At 33.6% G+C, this 21393-nt stretch overlaps 1 protein-coding gene across 1 annotated transcript; it reads right to left on the reverse strand.

Moving 5' to 3' along the window:
• Positions 1–223: 223 nt before the first annotated feature.
• LOC117906098 (abscisic-aldehyde oxidase-like) lies at positions 224–11535 on the reverse strand. The gene is made up of 10 exons (XM_034819046.1): positions 11343–11535; positions 8610–10286; positions 6189–6442; positions 5787–5996; positions 5464–5682; positions 4280–5245; positions 2658–2753; positions 2409–2507; positions 1984–2173; positions 224–601 (listed from the first exon to the last, which is right to left on the reverse strand). The coding sequence occupies exons 1-10, from the start codon at positions 11494–11496 to the stop codon at positions 390–392; spliced, it is 4077 nt and encodes a 1358-aa protein (XP_034674937.1). The 5' UTR covers positions 11497–11535; the 3' UTR covers positions 224–389.
• Positions 11536–21393: the final 9858 nt, after the last annotated feature.

Raw genomic sequence — 21393 nt, forward strand, 5'->3', positions numbered from 1 at the left:
CGTGTTGGTTAGTAACAGTAGCACTATCAATTGAGGGGAACTTTAACTGGTTTAGGCACTAGTAGATTGGTTGCCCAAGTGGTTGATGTTCTACCTCCGACAGCGACCTTTAATTCTCTAACATGTAGTTGAGAGTTCTTGAACTTCATTTAAAATGTTTACAACTGTCGAAAATCATTCATCTCTTTTGAGAAACGGGCTTTTACTTTGTTCTTTGAGTGCATTTCCTTCAAAGGGTTTAATTTATTTATATGATCATCCGTGCCTGTGAGCTAGGAGCATTCATTAGACCAATGCATTTATACAACCACAACTTCTACCATCATATACATACAATAATAAACTAGAAACATATGGATTCAATCAAAAGCAGGAAATGGTTTCCAGCATTAAGACAGCAAGCTTTGCAAGTAACTCTCCACATTCTCCAGTCCACAGAGCTCCTTCACAACAGGCATTGTTGCCGGGACCTCCAACTGGAATGTTGAATCACACTTGGTTAGCCCAGTCCAGGAAAGAAGCTGTTGCCGGGCTTCTCTAATAGCAGCCCTTGTAGCACAATGAACTGAAACAGCTAGAAGTAACGGTGGTTCACCAGAAGCTGCACAAAACATATTTACCTTGCTGATTATGATTCATTGATCTACATAAAGCAGTGTGTTGGAATTATTACAAAGGAGGTTTACTAGTGAATTTGATTCAAAATGAATTGCATAGTCGATTCTACTAGTAGCAAATAAAGCAAGTTTTTGCAGATAGTTAGCCGGTACTAAGCTGTTACTACTACTGGTATGTCTCATGCTATTGTAACGAGTTACTAACTATTCACCTTTTTGGTTTAAAACCATATCAACAACACTTCTTATCTAGATGGCTGCTGACCTTCCGCAGGGTATAAACCCCTAAATTTACCTAACCTTGACATGGTATCTTATGTTGAAACAGCTTGGAATAATTGCTGTGGGGATCCAATACCGGTCTTAATCCCCTTAATTGTAGAGCTTGCCCTCATAACATTGGGTAAATTGAAGTGGGTTGAAGATCTTAGTTTAATGGCTAGAGTTAGATATATAGATGTTCACCAATATGGGCATTAACACTAACCATAATGAAAAGGAAAGGTTTCTAGCCTTGCCTCACATGCTATGAATATCATTCCATTGATCTCAACAAGAGTTACTTCTAATGAATATTGCAAATTACTCCATTTCTATAGAAAACCCAAGAAAAAGAAAAAGCTAACTCTTCTAGATTCTCAAAGATTCAAAGATAATTTAGCATTTCCCAACAGGTGTGCTTGATCTGAATTATTCTCTTCAACACCCTCTTACCTCTAACTCCTCACCCACACCTTTGCTCTACTCTTTCTCGTTTTTCAACAAGAGAGCTTCCCATGTAAGCTCTTCCTTGAATATTTCCTTATTCTTCAGGGAAACCTACTTGCATAAAGACATATGGTAACGAGAATTTTGTTTTACAAGATTATCTTTTAGAAGAAATTATTATAAAATTAGAATTGGAGTCAAATTTAGAAATTGACATTTTCCTATAGAACTCCTCAGGCAATCATACCAGTGCATTCCTCAGATTCTTCCATTTTCTTTTTCCTATCATATTGTAATCAACCAAATTCATTTTTGAAAATGAATTAAATTACTTATACTTCATGCAATTTGGATGATAAATTTATTTACTATAAATTATGTTATTAAGAAGATTTTTACTCTTTCTGAAAATTCTTAAAAATAATGAATTAATCTTAATAATAAAACATCTATTTTGGTCACAAATTCATAAATTCGTAAAAACATCTCATAGAAAAAAGTGTTAATTATGTGTTATTGCAAGCAAGTCTATTGTTTCATGTATTCGATAAAAATTTTGTAACATTTTCTTAGCAACCATGTAAAATTAGAAAATAAATTATCCAGTTTCTTCTCCACAACTAGAATGCATTTTCAATGAAGAGTTGAAGAGAAATACCTTTAGAAGAAAGAACACGATTTTTATGATGTCCGCTGTTCAGTACCTCCACATTGAACTGCTTGGGTATGGTGTCGATTGTTGGGATCTTGTATGTCCATGTGCCTTCGGTGACCACCAGTCCATCTGAATTAGTTGTGTACTCCTCGAGCATAAAAAACCCAATTCCTTGAACAAAAGCTCCTTCTATCTGTAAAGCAACTCAGAAAGAATATTAGAGGCATATGGATCTAATAAGCACAAGTTTTAAGGATAAGGAAACATTGAACAGTTATAAACATCCTTTAGTATTATCAATGAAAAAGTTCCATTGCATTAATATGTGGATGTGGAGAATAAAATCAGAGAAGAGGTTGAATGCCAAAGCTTAGGGATAGAAATGCAGAGAAGGAGATGAAATAGTTTAACATTGTAGTTGCGCTAACCTGTCCTAAATCCACAGCAGGGTTGAGACTCTGACCACAGTCATATATAATATCAGATTGCAAAATTGTGGTTTGTCCAGTGAGAAGATTTACCTCCACCTGTGACACCCAAAGTTTCATTATTATAGTAAAAATTGAAGCATGGTTAAGCATGAAAGCCTACTCTCCTCCAAGTTTACCTGAAGAATACTAACTTAATTTCAATAAAAACTCTATGGAGAGGAATTAAGGGGATCTTGAAAAACTTGCCTCACTCACTGCTGCACCATAGTTTAGGTATTGAAAGGAAGAAAAGTCAGGGACATAGTAAGAACTTGCTGATAAGTTCACAGCTTGACTTTGTGCCTGCATTTTGATGAAGTAAATTGCTAAATGGTAAGAGATATTCAACATCCAACTTTGAGCAAGTCTGAAGAAAGAAAAATGAAAAAAAAAAAAAAAATCTTTGGAAAAGATGGCAAATGTCTTTATATTTAATTTGGATTTCAACATATGAAGTTGTGTTACATATTGCTTTCCCATAAATCTAGTTTAAGAACTCTTTTAGTGAGAAAAATATCAAAAAGAATACTTTGCCATAAGGTCCATGCCTTAAGTGCCACTCAGAATTTATATAATCATGGAGTCAACTCAACCCCAATTTAGTATGATCAATGTTGTCATATTCTTCAGTACTTTTAACTATAGGAGTCATAGTTTTGAGTAGAGTCATTGTTTCTAATTAATGTTTTTTTTTTCTTTGGAGATATTAATACTGATGATTTGATTTTGATTGTTTCTAAATCCCTACATAATGCTCTTTCAATACCCAAAAAATGCTGTGACCAACATGAATACAAGAAGAATTAATTCTAAAAAAATAAATATCATATGAATTGGTGGTTTACATCCAAAAAAAGGTTTCTATACCATGTAAGACTCCCAATAGTATTATAGGAGGCCTTTTATGGAATTAGGCCATTATTATTTTGGTGACTCAGCCTTAAGCTTCTAATTTGTAGAGAAAACAAAAGAGGGTTAGTTCACTTCGATTTTCTATTCCCGTACATGAACCCATAAGTTTTGAAAGAGCAATTCAAAACAAATTAATGATACATAGATGTTATGGATGGGGAAATAAAAGTAATAAGGAAGAATGACATATGAGAACTAGAATCTCTTTCAAAAGGAAAAGAGGTAATTAGAGTATGACGAACATACAAGACAAAGAAGGATGTGAAAGGAGAAATAGAGATATACAAAGCAAGGTTGACGACTAAGGGTTACATGCAACAATAAGGTAACCACTATGTGAATACAAAATCAACAATTGCATCATAAAAAAAATCATGTTTTTCATGATTGAAGCAAGTACATTGATATAAGAAATCATTTTATTACAAAGTGCATTATGAAAAAGAAAATGCAATTAAAATTTGCAAAATCTCAAGATCAAATTGCAGATATTTTTATCAAGCTCTTAAGTTTGAAGATTTTAGATGGTTAAGGATGCTACTTGGAGTTGCAAATCAAGTTTATAAGGGAGTATGTTAGAAAGTTAAACTTTATTTAGAAAGATTCTAAAAATTAGAATTAGATTTAGTCATTAAAAGTAAAAGAAAAAAAAAATTTGAGTGGTTGTTTTATTTTCTATATTTGAGTAGTTAAGTCCTAGAAGGTTTTTATATTTTGTGATTGAAAGTTTTCGATTTTATTATCTATAAATAAGAGACGTAACATTTTAATATGAGTGATAGGAGGTAGTAAATTTTTAATTCTACCCAATTGTATGTTCCTTTATTTAATTATTTATACTTCTCTCTCAACCCTATAATTCCAACAAAGACAGCAAAAAAAAAAATGTAAAATATACCAAATGTGCACATAATTACCTGAAGAATCAATGTGCCCCATTCAACAGAACCCATTTGCTCCTGCAATCTCTCCTTGATAGGAGTCAGTCTTTCAACCAACATATTGCAGCAGAGTCTAATAGCTTCACAGCTGCACTCTGATGTAGTGCTTCCAGCAGTCAACCCCCCCTGTATTAAACTTAAGGTATCTGATTGTATGACCCTTACTTTCTCCAAGAAGTCTCCCATTCCATCACATCCAATTGAACTGAGAGCAAATGCAGTCATCTGTTTCACCTTTGTCCACAGCCCCTGCCCCAACTCAATCCCTCCAACTTCGACAGCAACAGATCCATCGCTAAGAATGCTTACTTTCCCTGGAGTTGCTTTTAATGAAACTTCATGCACAATTGGTACTCGAGAAATACCCCTTTTCTGCCATTTATTGCACATATTAAACTGCTTTATCATATCGGTCCTTTCTTTAAAGCTTGAAGACGTAGCCAACTTATCCCAGATTATAGGTAAAGTGTACTCCACATGTTCACCAGCACAGCCCTCAAAGAAAAAATTGAGGCTGTTGAAAGTGTGGAGGTTTCTGCTTCTCACAGAGTCCACATCCATGGAAAGAGTAGATGCAACATGTTCAATTACAGCTTCGGATATAAATGTAGCTTGTACCTCTCCAGGACCACGCATTGCTGATTTAGACAAATGGTTTGTTTTGCATACCTTTATATCAAAAGAAAAAGCACCCCAATCATATTTTTTAAGGGCACCAACCATGAGCATGGGCATAACTGGGCTTATATCTACACCTATTCCTGCGTTGATTAATATATCAACGTGTAAGGCAGTAATCTTCCCATTCGATTTGAACCCTACACTGTAGGTTACTTTCATTGGATGTCTTCCTCCTGCTATTTTCATGTCAGTTTTGCGATTCATATATATCCGGACAGGGCGTTGTAATTTGTATGCTGCAAGTGCACATGCTGTAGCTACCTGAGGCATTATAGATTGAGTGCTTTCACTTAGAAGCCATTGTTAAGGGAAAGGAACAGTACAAAAGATAGGCCATCAGAGGAAACAGAATCAGATAAAGAAGAACTATGTGTGCATTTGTGTGTGTGTGTGTTTTCCTCGTATTTTCCTTTAAATGGCGGTCCTCTTATGGCCATATGGACACAAACACACAAAGTAACCATCAATTTTATACTCACAGCAATTGCTTTCATGGACTTTCCACCAAAACCACCTCCAACCCTTCTTGTGATCACACGGACATTATGTTCAGGAATACCAAGACATCTCGAAATCGTAGTATGTGCATATTCAGGGCATTGTATTGAACTGTAAACCACAATGCAGTTGTCTTCATCCGGAATTGCAAGGGCAGTTTGTGTCTCCATATAGAAATAATACTGTGACCCAAGTCTGATCTGGATGTGACAATTCAGAAAGCATTTATCATAAAACCAAAACAGGAAAGAAAAACATTAATAGGAATAGAAAAAAAATTGTATAACAAGTAAATGAGAAGTACCTCAGCAGAAAGAATCTTGTGATCAGCTTCAGCCATTCCTCTAGAGAAATCACCAACCTGTTTTGGGCTAATGAAGGAAGGAACCTCAAAAAAGCTGGATCTCCTAACAGCCTCTTCTACCGATAAAATGGGTGGTTCCAGATTTTCCATGTCATAATCAACCACTGCAAGGTTTGCGGCCATATTTGCATGTTTCTGTGTGTCTGCAACCTATAAACATATATGACCAGTGACTGAATTGGGCATCTCAGTTCATAAACTAACCAAATGTGTTTGTATGCTATGCCCATTAAAAGAAAATTTATAATAAACCCAACAGAAAGCAATATATATATATATATATATATATATATATATATATATATATATTGGTGGACAAGAAAGCCAGAATCATGGAATTACCACAAAAGCAATATACTCTCCAGCACATCGGGTAAAATCATCTGCAAATAAAGGTTCAGTACCAAATATAGTCTTACAGCCTATGTTCTCCCCTGGTATATCTTTAAATGAAATAAGCGCACTGACTCCATCTGCCACTGATTTGGGGTTAAGTTTGATACCCTTTACTCGAGCCAAAGGCTTTGTACTATAAATGAAAGCCCCATGTAGGCAATTTGTTGGAGAAGGAATGTCATCCACATAAACGGCCTCACCTACGAAATCGTTTAACTCATGTGAGTTGTCTAGAAAAAGAAAGAGGGAGAGAAAGAAAGAAAGAAGGAAAGAAGGAAAAGAAAAAATAAAAAAGAAGGAAAAATCAAGGCTCCTTCTGAAGCTTGAAAAGTTTCGGGAGAAAGTAGGAAGAAAAGAAAATATAAAGAAAGAAAAAATGAAGAGAAAAAAAAGGATGGTTTAAATTGGATAATTTTTTTCCTTCTCTTTTATATAAAGAATGAAGAATTTGAAAATGTATAAATTTTAATTAGACTTGATATTTATTCATACTTTGCACAATAAACCAAACAAGAAAATTTAGATACCTTCCTATTTGTTTCCTTTTCCTAGAACTTTCCATACTCCAAATGGTGCTAAAGATATATGTGACCATTGATAGTCATTATCATGGATTATATAGTAACACATGGCCTTATTGAGCTACAAATGCCCTGCCATAATGGTAATTGGTGAATAAAATAGAGTAAGTGAGATAAATTGAATCCAGCATGGTTGTAACATGACAAAAAGAACAAACAAAAAGTCAAAGAAAGATCATTCAATATGCAGGGAAGAAAGTATCGATTTTTTGAATATGAAGTTTTTGATGGCAATAAATTCCCTCAAAAAAGAAACGTCACACAGCCTAATATAACCAATATAAACTTGATCATAGAAATGAACAGAAAATTAAATTTAAGAACATAGCCAAATATTTACTATTTGAAAATTAAATTGCGCTAAAGTTCTAGGCCATCAATAAAATCAATTATCTTTAACTAGTTTCATGTCTCCTATTATTAGCCCCTTGACTCAAGTGACACAATGCTGAGGGTTTCATGGGTAGGCACCTTGCACTAGTGAGGGCCTTAGGACAATGAGGCAAATTGAAGCCAAGGTTGAATGCATCATATGCATGGGCTTGATGGTACAACACATGAGCTGACACAGCAGGTGTCGCAAGCTAGATGGTAGGTACTGCATGCAACACAACAAGTATCGCACCTGACATAGCAGGTGCCACACGCTTCACAGGCCACTGCCACATGCGATGCAATAGGGTGTCACACGCGATGCAGCAGTTGTAGCCCATGGCTTAGCACACCATGCGGTTGGGGGAACAACCTGACTCGGGTAAAATTCAAATTCCTTTGAAGAGGGACTTTCAAAAGGGAGTCTCAAAGTGGAATTGTGATTTTTTGGATTTTCATGAATTGATGAAAAATCATCATGCCTCCTCAAGACCCTTGATGTCTTGTATAGGCACTTTAGGAATGGCCTAAAGGGTGGGTGCATGATTTAAGGAAGCCAACGTGGCTTAAGCTTGGCCATACAAAGGGGACATGATGCAAAGCCTAGGATATGGACAAAATTTAGGTCAGCCTTGCTAGAACCCACCCTACCTGTGGTGGTGTGCAACCTGTGGCCACAATGGCATAGGGGTGCAATGCTACCACCCTTCTTGACGGCTGCACAAGAATGTAATGCCTTGTGCAATGCTTGGCACAAGGGTACAGTGCCTTGTGAGTGGAGATGACTTGTCATGGCTCATTGTTGCATTGAAGTGGGAATTGGGCATAGCAGGGTGCTTTTGCAACAACAAAAGGCCGATTCGGACATGATGGTGCATGGTTGACGTGAGGTAAGAGTAAGGGACATGACATGGGTGTGGCATGCTGACTCTAGTGGCTTGTAAGATGCGGCAGGGCCTTGCAAGGGCCAGTCCCATGGGCGCCTAAGACATGGGCAACAACCCCAATGTTTTAGGGGCATAAGGAGACAACCTGATGCATGGACATCACATGGTGGGCTAACGCACACAGATGCAATCAGATGGACTGAACATGCATTGACAGGCTAGCATGCATTGGTGGGCAGACTTGCGCACATGGACCACATTGATGTTGGCTGACACGCAACTTGTTGGGCTGGACATGGCTTAAGGGCTGATTCCATCATAGGGTGGGTTTGATTGGTTTCATGGGTGGTTACTTGGCACCTTTTAGGAAGAGAAGGCATCAGAAGCCTTATTGCAAATTTGTGTATGTGACACCTACCATATCCATGAAACCAACAATCGAATGGTACTCGTAAGTGTAAAATAAAAATTACATAGAAAATTAACTCATGAGTATCATAATATAAAACCAAGTTAGTGTAACAAACCAGAAGCTTGGATGGCAGCCCCAGACTTTGCAATTGGCTCACCAACAGGACGATACTGTCTATTCAATTCCACTTCCTGCTTTGCAGAAGATAGCAAGGTTGAGATTTTACCATGATCTAACTGCTTTGCAGGAGACAGCAAAGAACTATATCCATCCACACAACCATCAGGAGATTTAGCATTGGCCTCAACCAAATGGCTAAAGAACTCGAAAAGAAAACTGACAGCCAAGCTTGACCTATAAGCTGGACTTGAAGTGCCATCATTGGGTACCACAATGCCTTTTAGTAATTTAACAGCTTCACAAAGGACACCAACACTTAGCACTTTTCCAGTTAAAAATTCTTCAACTTTTGTAGCTCTTATCGGATGTTTTGTCCCATAAGCACCAAAAGCAAACCCGCAGTTACTTACAATAATTCCATTAGAAGTTGTACAGCGAGAAACTTTAGCCATTAAAGCAGCATTTAAATAGGGCAATGCATTTCCTAACGGTCGCGGTGCAGCTCGATAAGTTTCAAACAGTAACTTCATCTTGGTCCCTGAAGAAATGCCCATAATCCGATCCCGATCTGGGATTTTGACACCTACAAGTATACTTTTCGAATCTAACTCTGGCCTTCTCAAGAACTCCTCCAATGTAAGCTCTTCGCTTTTGAGACTATTCATTATATTCACGGTTGAACCTACTGCAAGAAGTACTGTAGCAATGTCAGAGGGGAAATGATTTCTTTGTGCCATCACCAGATTTCCACCTAAACTAGCTGAGTTCCGGATGAACCCTGAAGCAACTTTTTCCATGTGGTCAGCAATTTTTTTATAGACCATGTCTCCTTCTGAGTAAAATCCACTTTGGTTGTATTCCCTTAGAGCTTCAATAGCTTTAAAGATTGTCACAGTTGCTCCAATGCTTATCCCGGTGTTTTCCCTTCTAATCATTGAGAATTCAGGGATATGTCTTAGATCAATATATTTGTCATAACTTTCTACTTCCTTATAATAACCCATACCAGTGTTACCAACAACTACTTTAACCCGACTCCCATTTCCATCCTCAACAAAACCCAGTAATCTTTGAAGTTCCTCAATGCTAACAGGACTATACCAGGAATATCTTCTAGAATCTAAAAGCAGTGTAGACCTAGTTTCATTTTTCAAGAACTCAGGAAATGTACAAATCTCATCACTATGGTTATACAAGGGTAAGCTGCTTAGTTTCACTTCTTTACTATCCCCCTTTCTCCAAAAGGAATTAAACCCCAAATCCTCCATATCAACATCTTCTGCAAAACTTTTACAGGCATCAGCAATGGGCCGGTACCCAGTACAGCGGCAGAGATTTCCTGCAATAGCCCTTTCCGCTTCAGAAACTTTCAGCTTGGAGAATCCCAGAGGGGGCTCTGGCCGGGGGGTTTTCTCAGCATTGACAAGAGCCGAGAAGAGTGACATGCACATTCCAGGAGTACAAAAGCCACACTGAGAAGCATGGAATCCAGAGAACCTTTCATGAATTGGGTGGAACCCATCTTTCGAGTTCCCAAGACCTTCAGTTGTTGTAATTGAACATCCATTTACACTACAAAGCAGGGTAAGACATGAACTCACCGTACAATCATCCAACTGGTCAAGTATAGGGTTATACTTGGACAGTAGAACAACACAAGCACCACAACCACCTGAAACAATGAAGTTGGCAAACATATCAATGTATCAGCTACCTGATTTTTGAGGTTTTGATAGGCTAGACAAAATCATAATCTTCAATGGCTAAACTATATTAGGAACCAATTGAATAAAGGGACTATTATTTAATAATTGAACCACATAATCATCAGCATAGCCATTAGTCAAATAGTTAAATTTTCAGTCTTATGTTTCATGCTGTTCATCCTCCCAAAAAATAAAGGGAAAGCTCAGACACATTAGCCAAATAGTTAAATTATGATCGATTTCGTGGACATTATTATTTTTTGCTGGGTCCTAAACAGGGGAAAGACAGCTTAAATTTTTTTAATTTGTTCACATTTCCATTATTCTCAGCAACCAAACACAGAAACAATTATTAAATCAAACAAGCCTACTGCACTACAAGAACAACGAACCCCATTACCCCCATCGATTTAAATATAGGTAGGAACCAAAAAATAAAATCCGACAACAAAATACAGAAAAATGGAATCACAGGACAATACAATTAGCAACAAGCAATAAAGAGAACAAGGAAACAAAATTAGACATGCAGAAGAAGAAAATACATTATCATTGAAGAAAAGGAAACCTGGATTGGGAATCCAATAACCAAAGGAAAGACAGAGTGATATGACAGAGTGATATAGAAAATAACGAAAATTTAAAAGGAGCATTAAAGAGAACATGATGGAGAAAAACCCAAGATGAAGGAAAAAGGAATATCCAACTTTATCCGTCAAAGAAAAAAGGAGCTCAGATTGGGCATGCAAGAAGTACAGAGAAACAGAGGTTCATACGATTACAGGCATGTGTGTATAAATATATACAAAAACATGGACAACAAAATTAAAAGCAGAAGATGATAAAGGAAAGTCAACACACACAGAAGAAAAACCCGTATACCCATCAAAGAAAAAGAAAACCCAAATTGGGAAACCAACAAGCAGAGAGAAAGAGAGAAGCATATGACCAAAGCAAACATATATATGTACACTGAATTAAGTACAAAAAAACGTGAGTACAGAGGAGAAGAAGAGAGATACCTTCACCGCAGCTGAGCTTGGGACCTTTGAAAGGAGTGTGAGAACGCAAGAATTCAAGCACAGTAGTGGAAGGGTGGATGGTGGAGACCTCAAACCTCTTGCCATTAACAGCAAAAACCAGACTGTTGTTTACGGTTGATTCAGACTGCTCCATTTCTCCACTGCAAGTCTGCAACTCAACTCAGAGTCAAGATTATGTACAGGTATTATTCTATCCTGTATTTGGGGACGGAGGAAACTAGGAAACTCATTCACAATTATATAATTTCCGACGTGTCCTTTTTTGACGCAACACTCAACCAGACAAACAGAACAAAGAAATCAACCTCTGTACGCCATGCTTTGGTCTCTTACATAAAAATGTATCTTTAAATATTTTGTCCATACCCTATAGGAATTTTGTAAGAATTAATTAGTTAAGAGGTAGATATTCCTCGTGAATCTAATAGTTTTTATATTTTTATTTAAAAAATAATATATTTTTATTATATGAAGCATTTATACATAGATTTTAAAAGAATAAATTGTTTTATATATATAAAAAAAAAGAATAAAGATATTTTTATCAAAATAAAACCAAAAAATGATGAAATGTTACATTTCTAAAATTGAATTTTTAATGATCATCTTAATCCAATAATAAAATTAATATATTTTTCAAGTACAAACTATTAACTTAAAATAATTTTTTAGTGCATGTTTGGATGCATTTTATATTTTTATTTTTAAATAAAAAATTTTGTATATAATTGTTTATAACTTCTTTGGATATATTCCTTTTTTTTTTGTATAGAATATCAAAATTCTTAGATAAAATAGGTACATACCTTGTGTATTTAAAAGAGCTTTTTAAAATTTTTAAAAACAAAATATTGTAAGTTGCTCAAAATTTGTAATTTTGAGAAGAATTTTTTAGAAGGTTAGGATAATTTTTTTAAGAAGAGCTAGTTTTTATTAAGATAATTTTTTTAGTTAGTTTTTATACAAAGTGTTTCTATTTTTTAAAATAAAAAATAAAATGTCTATTCCGCCTTAGTTTTAAAATTATGATCATTATAATAATGTTTTTTTCCTTATTATTTCAAATTCAATGTGCATGAGAGCAAAAGAAAAAGTGATCATGAAAAAGTAAGGACAAGTGCTGATGAACTCATAGAATCCTTTCAAATGTATTAAATTTTCCCGTTTGATACTCAAAAGCGGGAGTTGTCTTTAAAGATTCAAAGCCTAAATATAAATTCATGATTAAAATGATTATCTTGTATTTGTTGCTTCTATTAAATCCGATAAGGATCCTTTGAATGATAGTCATATTGATGACGATGGAAAATGTTAATCAAAAGTTGAAGTATAAAATATGTGTCTTTATATATATATATATATATATATTATTTGTTGCTTCTATTAAATCTGATAAGGATCCTTTGAATGATAGTCATATCGATGACGATGGAAAATGTTAATCTAATTTCTCTTTATGTACTTTTAATTCATATCCTATCTACATTTGTTACTTCTTATTACTTCTTATTTCTTACCTAGCTATTTTTTTATTATTGTTTGATAATGTTGCAAATGCTTAGGGTTGGATCCTTTGGTTTGTTACATTTGTTAAAACATCAAATTCTTAGGCCTTGTGTTCCCCTATGATTTGCTATGGATTCTATGATGTTTATCAAGTGGGTGTTCATGATAATCAACTACTTGCTTTGTGTTTAGTTCTAGTTTAAAAGCCATGCATCTCTTGGTACTATAAGAGGTAACCTTTATTAAATATATCAACAATAAAATCCAAGTGCAAAACAATAATAATGCTAGTTATGAAGAATACATGGTTACTAATGAATGATCTATACTAAGGAGTGGATACCATACAACATCACGAAACCCTCTTAATTACCATAAGTTTAAAATTTTATCAAATACATCACTTATTTTAAATTAATGTGGAGATGAGTGAAAATAATAAATAAAATATTTAAAAAAATTTCAAACTATTAGTGACTAGTTAGTGTTTACTTTTTAGTTAAATAGAAAAAATCAAAATATTTTTTTTTTATTCAGTTAAAAATAACTTATTGATATCAATCAATATAACTAAACTGAACCTATTGATAATAAACTTACTTTAAATATTAATATGCTACTTTTAGTTAAATAGGAAAAACCAATTTTTTTTTTCTATTTAGTTGAAAAACAAATACCACCTAGATGTATTCAACCTAAACCTTAGAAAAAGTAAATGAAGTTAACTTTTAAAATTTCAGCATTGTTTGACCTTGTTTTTAACTTTCCTTCTATTGACATGTTTGTATAGATTTTTTTTTTTTTTTCAAATTACATATTGTTGTAGCATGTCTTAAAATATTTTCTGAAATTTTTTTACTGTATTTTTATGGCTTACTTTATTTAATTTGTGGTTTCATTTTTTAGTTCCTTTTATGATTTATTAATTAAGTAGTTATAATTGTAATAGTATTGGGAACTGCCTTTTCTGTAATTACTTGTTGGAGCATATAGATATTCCCTTACAAAATGTTTCTCAATAATCCTTCTTAGTATATTTAAATAGCAAAATATTTGCAAAACCACATACCTTGGGGCAAAACTAGCTGAAAAATAGAAAACCAACTCACTGTCATCTGACACAAGAAATCATTTCAGTATCAAATGTGGGGCACAGAGAGACCAAACCGAAAAAGAGATACCCAAACCTTGTGGCCATGCAATATCCACAGATTTCACTTCAACCGTTATCTCTTTCCCTCAAGACCCAAAAAAAAAATGTGTAAAAAATAGTAGAACCATTAACTATATTGTTTAAAATAACAATATTATTTTAAATAATGTGTAAAAATATTATTGACAATTTATTTATTTCTTTAATTTTTAGAAATAAATTATTATTTCTATCTTATATTTCTATATGTATCCAAACACAAAAATTAGAATTACTAAATTCATTATTATTGAAAAGAGAATAAAAATAGAAAAAAAAAAAAATTCATTTCATTGCTTATTCCGTGTACCAAACATGCCCTACAAGGAAAAAAGAGGGAGCTGGTAAGAGCACTTGAGCGTCAAAATCAAATGGTTAAACAATCTTCACAACTGAACAATTTACATTCATTGGCTCATTTAAATATTAATATGTCCTCAGAATCATTATATCGTGCACTTATAATAATATTTTTTTTTATAGATTCCATTTATCGGTTTGAATTTATATTTTAAAAAGCATTATGATATTATACAATCAAACATCTTCCGACAACTCTTGAAAGAACTAAAAGGAAAAGGAGTTGGTGAGAGCACGTGGGCGTCAAAATCAAGGAAATTTTTTTTGCTATTACCAATATATTATGTATTGGGACCTATGAGAACGATATCAGGTGGAGAAATGTCGATCAAGTGAAATTTAAGGAAAATTTGTTAAAAATTGTCGATAAAATGGCTTCCGGTGCAACTGGGCCAACCACTAGAGCAACTTCATCCCTTAGTAAATATGTTTCACCAAATATATATATATATATATATATAATTATTTAAAAGTAATTATATAAACAAAATATAAAATAAATATTTTAAAGAACAGATTAATTATAATTATTTTATAATTAAATAAAAATTTTATTTAATTGATTATCAAAAATATAAAAATTATCATAATAGTTTTCTTCACAGTGTTTTTAATATTATTAATATATTAATTAAAAATTAAAAAATTACACATATATCATCATTTATTTTATATCATTTAATAATTAAATTAAATAGATCATAATTTTAATATTAAATATATTTTAAAATTAAACATATTATAATTAAATATCATAATATTATTGTGGGATAATATTTGATGTAATTTAATAATAAATGTATATTTATAAAATTCATTTTTTTTATGCATATAATATAATTATCAAATATGATAAATTATATCATTCATATATCAAAATTTTAAACAAAACAACTTTAAAATGTTTATTATACTTTTAATTATATTTTTATGAAGTTATATATACCATGAGTTTTGATCAATTTTAAATTTATCGATATATCTTCAATATATCTTTAAAATTGAAATATCGATATATTTATGATTACCGATATTTTTATCCTTAGCCAAAAACAAGAAAAGGATTAATGTATTTTTGAATATGTGCTTTAGACAAATAAAAACAGAGAAGAAAGTCATTCTCTTTTACAGAGTTTAGTGGGCAACTCGATCTCACGCCTATCAGAGACCAAACCCAAAAAGACATGCCCAAATTTTGTAGCCATACAATCCCTTAGCAACCGAAAAAGATATGCCCAAATTTTGTAACCATCGTGTCTTACCCGCAAGACCCACGAAAAGGATTAAGGGGGCGGACTTTTATAAAAGAAAATTCCCGTATACAAAACAAGGAAGTGGTACCAGGTCCACACTCAAGCACTGTTCACATTGCAGGACAGTCTGGCATAAGTGCTAGAGGTAGGAGACCGACCACCCATTGAAAATGTTGGGGAAGAATTAATTGACTCAGACTCAGGATATGATGACGTGGAATACATGTTAACAAAACTATGGACAAATTTATGAGAACAAGAGAGTGCAATTTATATTTTTACTTTTGTAAAACAAATCAGTGCGATAGTAAAAGAATTTATATTTTAATTGATCAGTAAAACAATACCTATAAATGTGATAGTAATGATAGACAATCCAACATCTCAAATTAAAACTCTCAACTTAAAACGTGTGATGGAGACAAGGTCCATGTAGATCAAGGATGAAAATAATCGATTTTGACCTATATATCAATAGTTTAGTTTTATAAATATGTCAAGATATATCAAGAAATGATAATTTAACATAAAATATCGATAAAACAAAAATTAATTGAAACTCATGAAAATATTGGAAAACTTTAAAAAAAAAAAAAAGAAGCAATATACATCTATTATAATCGATATATGAAGAAATTAATTTATGAATGATACAATTGATAACATTTTATAATAATAGGTGATATTTAAAAATTCATTTAATGCTAAAATGATAATTTATCTATTTTATAATATATATATATATATAATTATTATATTTGTATTTAATTCATATCCTTGTGCTTTCAATAATAAATTAAATAGAACTTGAAAATAATAATTAAAATCAATATAATTATTAAAACTTTATTTTAATACTTTATCTTTCAGATATATATAAAATTGGGTGTAAATATAATATATATAAAATTAATGCCACCTTAAGGAATGAAGGCATGAGTCCACATGCTGCTCATTTGACAGTGCTTTGACAGATCAAAAAATCAAGAAAATTCCGATAAATGAAAAAATAAAAGTCAGTTGAAACACTAAAAAAATCACAATAAAATATGAAAAATGTTGACATATTAGGAATGTTTAGATATTAGGAAAATTGATATATTAGGAAAGTTGAGATATTAAGATATTAGTTGTTATTTTCTTATATCATTCTTTCCTTGTATCATTTTTTCCCATTCTTAGAATGGTAACTACCCTCTATATATACTTTGTACATGAACGAATGAAAGAATGAATGAAAAAACTACCATTTATCAATTTGAAGATGGTATCAGAGCCATGGAATTGAAATCCTGGATATTTTGTCGCTATGGTAGTCTGACAACGATCAACCATCCTAAGACAAGCCCTAATATTGATAAGTCAACCTTCAAATGCACTCACTATAATAAGACTAATCCCACCAGTCTGGATATCCCATAATTTCAAAGCAACGACTCTTGGTATGACCAGGAAAATAATGAGGAACCGAGGGTTTGAACCATGGACCTTTAGATCATGTTTAAGCTATCACCACTTTGTTATTAATGATAATAATCGTAATCAACGAAAGAAGGATTCCAAGAAAACCTCGATTGCAATTGTTGCCGAAATAAAAACAAAGGCTAATGTTGTTGAGAAAGCCTCTGCATTGGTAGTCGGTACAGATCATGGTGGTAAGTTTTTAAATACTTTTACACCTCTTATTAATAGTGCATGGATAATTGATTCTGGTGCTACAGATCATATGACTTTTGATTCTAGACAGGTTTCACCCTTTAGACCTTTCTTATAAAAAATTGTTTCCACAGCCAATGGTAACACAACCCCAGTCATTGGGGAAGGATCCTTAACTCTTACTGATACTTTGAATTTGGATTCTATTTTAGTTGTTCCATCTCTAGATTACAATCTTTTGTCAGTTTCTCAAATCACTGCAGCCTTATCTTGTATTGTCATTTTTTGGCCTGAATTTTGTGTGATTAAGGACATCCAAACAAGATAGACGATTGGTTGTGGTATTAAGCGGGGAAAACTCTATTACTTGGACTTGCAGTCAAAGGATTCAAATAAATTGCAACAAGCCTTGATGACAGATGGATCTGAGGAGGAGAAGAAAAAGTCTGAAATTTGGTTGTGGCATCGACGTCTGGGACATGCTTCCTTTGGTTATTTAAAAAAATTGTTTGCAAAGAGTGATATTTCTGGTTTCCGTTGTGATAGTTGTGAATTGGCTAAAAGCCATCGTGCTTCGTTTCCGTCAATTTTGAATAAAAGTCCGCTTCCTTTTATGGTTATACATTATGATGTTTGGGGCTCATCCAAAGTCCCAACTTTGAGTGGCTCACGTTGGTTTGTTACTTTTATTGATGATTGTACCAGAATGACATGGTTATGATTGATGAAGACCAAAGATGAAGTGAACTTGTTGTTTCAAAATTTTCATAAAATGATTGAAACTCAGTACAATACAAAGGTTCAAGTTTTGCGTAGTGATAATGGTGGAGAATATCAGAGTTCTGATCTTCAAAAGTATTTGGAAGGACATGACATCATTCATCAGACTACTTGTTCCAATACACCCCAGAAAAATGGAGTCGCTGAACAAAAAAATCGGCACTTATTAGAGGTTGTTCATGCTTCCTTGATAGTAGCAAAAACACCGATATCTTATTGGGGAGAAGCAATCACATCTGCCGCATACTTGATCAATCGGGTACCTTCTAGCTCAATTAACTTCCAAACACCTCTCCAAGCTCTTACTAATGTCGTAGTTGCCCCAACCGTCCCAAATCTACCTTCTCGTGTTTTTGGTTGCGTGGCATTTGTGCATCTACACAAACACCAACGCACCAAGTTAACTTCCCATGCATTGCAATGTGTGTTTGTTGGATATGCATTGCACAAAAAGGGATATCGATGTTACCATCCTCCAACTCGACGAATGTTTATTACAATGGATGTGGTGTTTCATGAAGATTCGATGTATTTTTCATCTGAGTCTGAACTTCAGGGGGAGTACCATAAGGAAATTTAGACTCTCGATTATGATTATCATATCTCTGAGGAGGATGAATTTGGACAATCTGAACTAGTGAACCAGGAAGAGGGTGAGTTAGATATGAGTGGTCAACAATTTGGGTTTGAAGATGTCTTCATTGAAATACCAAACCAATCATCGTCTGCTAAGGGTGTTCTTAATTTGGAACCTGATCCATTCATGAAACGATTACCACACCGTCATAATAGAAGTATTCCTAAACCCACATATGAACCTGAATTGTCTACCAAAGTCAAATATCCTATGAGCAACTATGTGTCTAACCATCGTTTGTCTGAATCAAATAAGTCATTTGTAAATCAATTATCTACTGTAGTTATTCCTAACAGTGCAGGAAGCCTTAGCTGATCCAAGGTGGAAAGCAGCCATGAATGAAGAGATGAAATCATTGCAGAAGAATGAAACATGGGAACTCGTAGAATGTCCACTAGGAAAGAAGCCAGTTGGATGTCGTTGGATCTATACTGTGAAGTACAAGGCAGATGGTAGTATTCAACTATTTAAGGCAAGACTGGTAGCAAAAGGGTACACTCAAACTTATGAAATTGACTACACAGAGACATTTGCACCTGTAACTAAGATCAATACAGTTCGAGTATTACTGTCTTTAGCTGCAAAACTAAATTGGCCATTACAACAGTTCGATGTGAAAAATGCCTTTCTGCATGGCGAGTTATCTGAAGAAGTATATATGAATCTTCCACCAGGATTCATGGTGTTAGAAAAGCAATGTCAAAAGGTGTGCAAATTGAAGAAGTCATTGTATGGGTTAAAGCAATCCTCGAAAGCATGGTTTGGAAGGTTCACAAAATCAATGAGAGCTTTTGGCTATCGTCAAAGTAATTCAGATCACACTTTGTTCCTGAAAAAGCAACATGGTAAGATTATGACACTTATCGTATATGTGGATGACATGATAGTTATAGGAAATGATCTTGAAGAAAGAAAAACTTTGCAAAATTATCTATTTAGAGAATTCGAAATGAAAGATCTAGGTCCTCTAAAATACTTTCTTGGGATTGAAGTTTCTCAATCAAGTGAAGGAATTTTTCTGTCTCAAAGAAAGTATGCCTTAGATCTTTTACAGGAGACTGGAATCTCGAGATGTCAACCTGTTAATACACCAATAGAAGAAGGTTTGAAATTGTGTGTTGAGCCTAATCAAGTATCAACCGATAAGGGAAGATACCAAAGACTTGTGGGGAGATTAATGTACTTAGCTCATACAAGACCAGATCTTGCTTATGCATTGAGTGTAGTAAGTCAATACATGCATTATCCTGGAGAGCAACATATGAATGCAATCATGCGTATTTTGAGGTATTTGAAGAATGCACCTGGGAAGGGAATTTTGTTTGCTAAAAATGTTGATCATCGGAGTATAGAAGTATATACTGATGCTGATTGGGTCGGTGTAGTGGATGATAGGCGATCTACATCTGGTTACTTTACCTTTGTAGGTGGTAATCTTGTGACATGGAAAAGTAAGAAATAGAATGTCGTCGCTCTTTCAAGTGCAGAAGCGGAATTTAGCGGTATGGCTTTAGGACTTTGTGAGGCATTATGGCTAAGACTCCTCTTATAGGATTTAGGTTACCTATCTAGGCAACCAATCCGATTGTTTTGTGACAATAAAGCCGCATGTGACATTGCTCATAATCCAATACAACATGATTGTACAAAGCATGTTGAGGTGGATAGATTCTTCATTAAGGAAAAGTTGGATGATAAGATTGTGGAATTGCCTAAGATTCGATCAGAATATCAATTGGCCGATATCCTCACCAAAGCTGTCTCAAGTCAAGTGTTCTCAAAATTTTTAGACAAGTTGGGCATGTGTGACATCTATGCACCAACTTGAGGGGGAGTGTTGAGATATTAGGAATGTTTTCCTTATATCATTCTTTCCTTGTATCATTTAGTGTTGAAATATAAGGAATGTTTAGATATTAGGAAAATTGAGATATTAGGAATATTGAGATTTAGGAAAGTTGAGATATTAGGATATTAGTTGTTATTTTCTTATATCATTCTTTCCCATTCTTAAAATGGTAATTACCCTCTATATATACTTTGTACATGAACGAATGAAAGAATGAATGAAAAAACTACCATTTATCAATTTGAAGAAAATCATAAAATATTGGGACATGAAAATATCTCTTTGAATTTGTGTTGACATCCACTCAACCTCAAAATATGGGAGATATATTTTTAAACCTTGATGTAGATAAAGATAAAACTATCAATTTTTATGAAAAATATTGATAATTGAATTTTATGGAGATATTATATTAGGAACATCAATAAAAATTTTAACAAAAAATATCAATAGGATAAAAATTGATCAAAACTTATTAAATTATTGAAGAAGATTTTAAAAAATAACAGTAAGTTTTATGTGGAGTGACATTTAGATAATAGCATGTAATACTCCTTAATAACACGTTTAATATTAAAACGATTATTCATGTAATTTGGATATATACAATTATACAAAAAGAAATAACATATATAAATTGAAATGTATAAGCATAGCCAGAATTGGCTGATGGCAACAACACATCTTTGCCACATGTAGGCCCAAGGTTCTCATCTTAGAGATTTTTTTTTCTCCATGCAACATGACATAGCACCCTGGAGATAGCAAAGGTGGAGGGTCTTGGAATTTAAATGCCC

Source organism: Vitis riparia, chromosome 18 (assembly GCF_004353265.1).
Source record: "Vitis riparia cultivar Riparia Gloire de Montpellier isolate 1030 chromosome 18, EGFV_Vit.rip_1.0, whole genome shotgun sequence".
In the NCBI taxonomy this organism is placed as follows: domain Eukaryota; kingdom Viridiplantae; phylum Streptophyta; class Magnoliopsida; order Vitales; family Vitaceae; genus Vitis; species Vitis riparia.

Bases quoted from the DNA above. Each gene is read 5' to 3' on its own strand.
- LOC117906098 (XM_034819046.1), bottom strand. From the start codon at position 11,496: ATGGAGCAGTCTGAATCAACCGTAAACAACAGTCTGGTTTTTGCTGTT. The intron at 2,508-2,657 runs GCAAGTTTTTCA...TGGGTGTCACAG, and splicing joins ATGGTGCAGCAGTGAGTGAG to GTGGAGGTAAATCTTCTCAC. The intron at 2,174-2,408 runs GTTAGCGCAACT...GTTGCTTTACAG, and splicing joins CTGCTGTGGATTTAGGACAG to ATAGAAGGAGCTTTTGTTCA.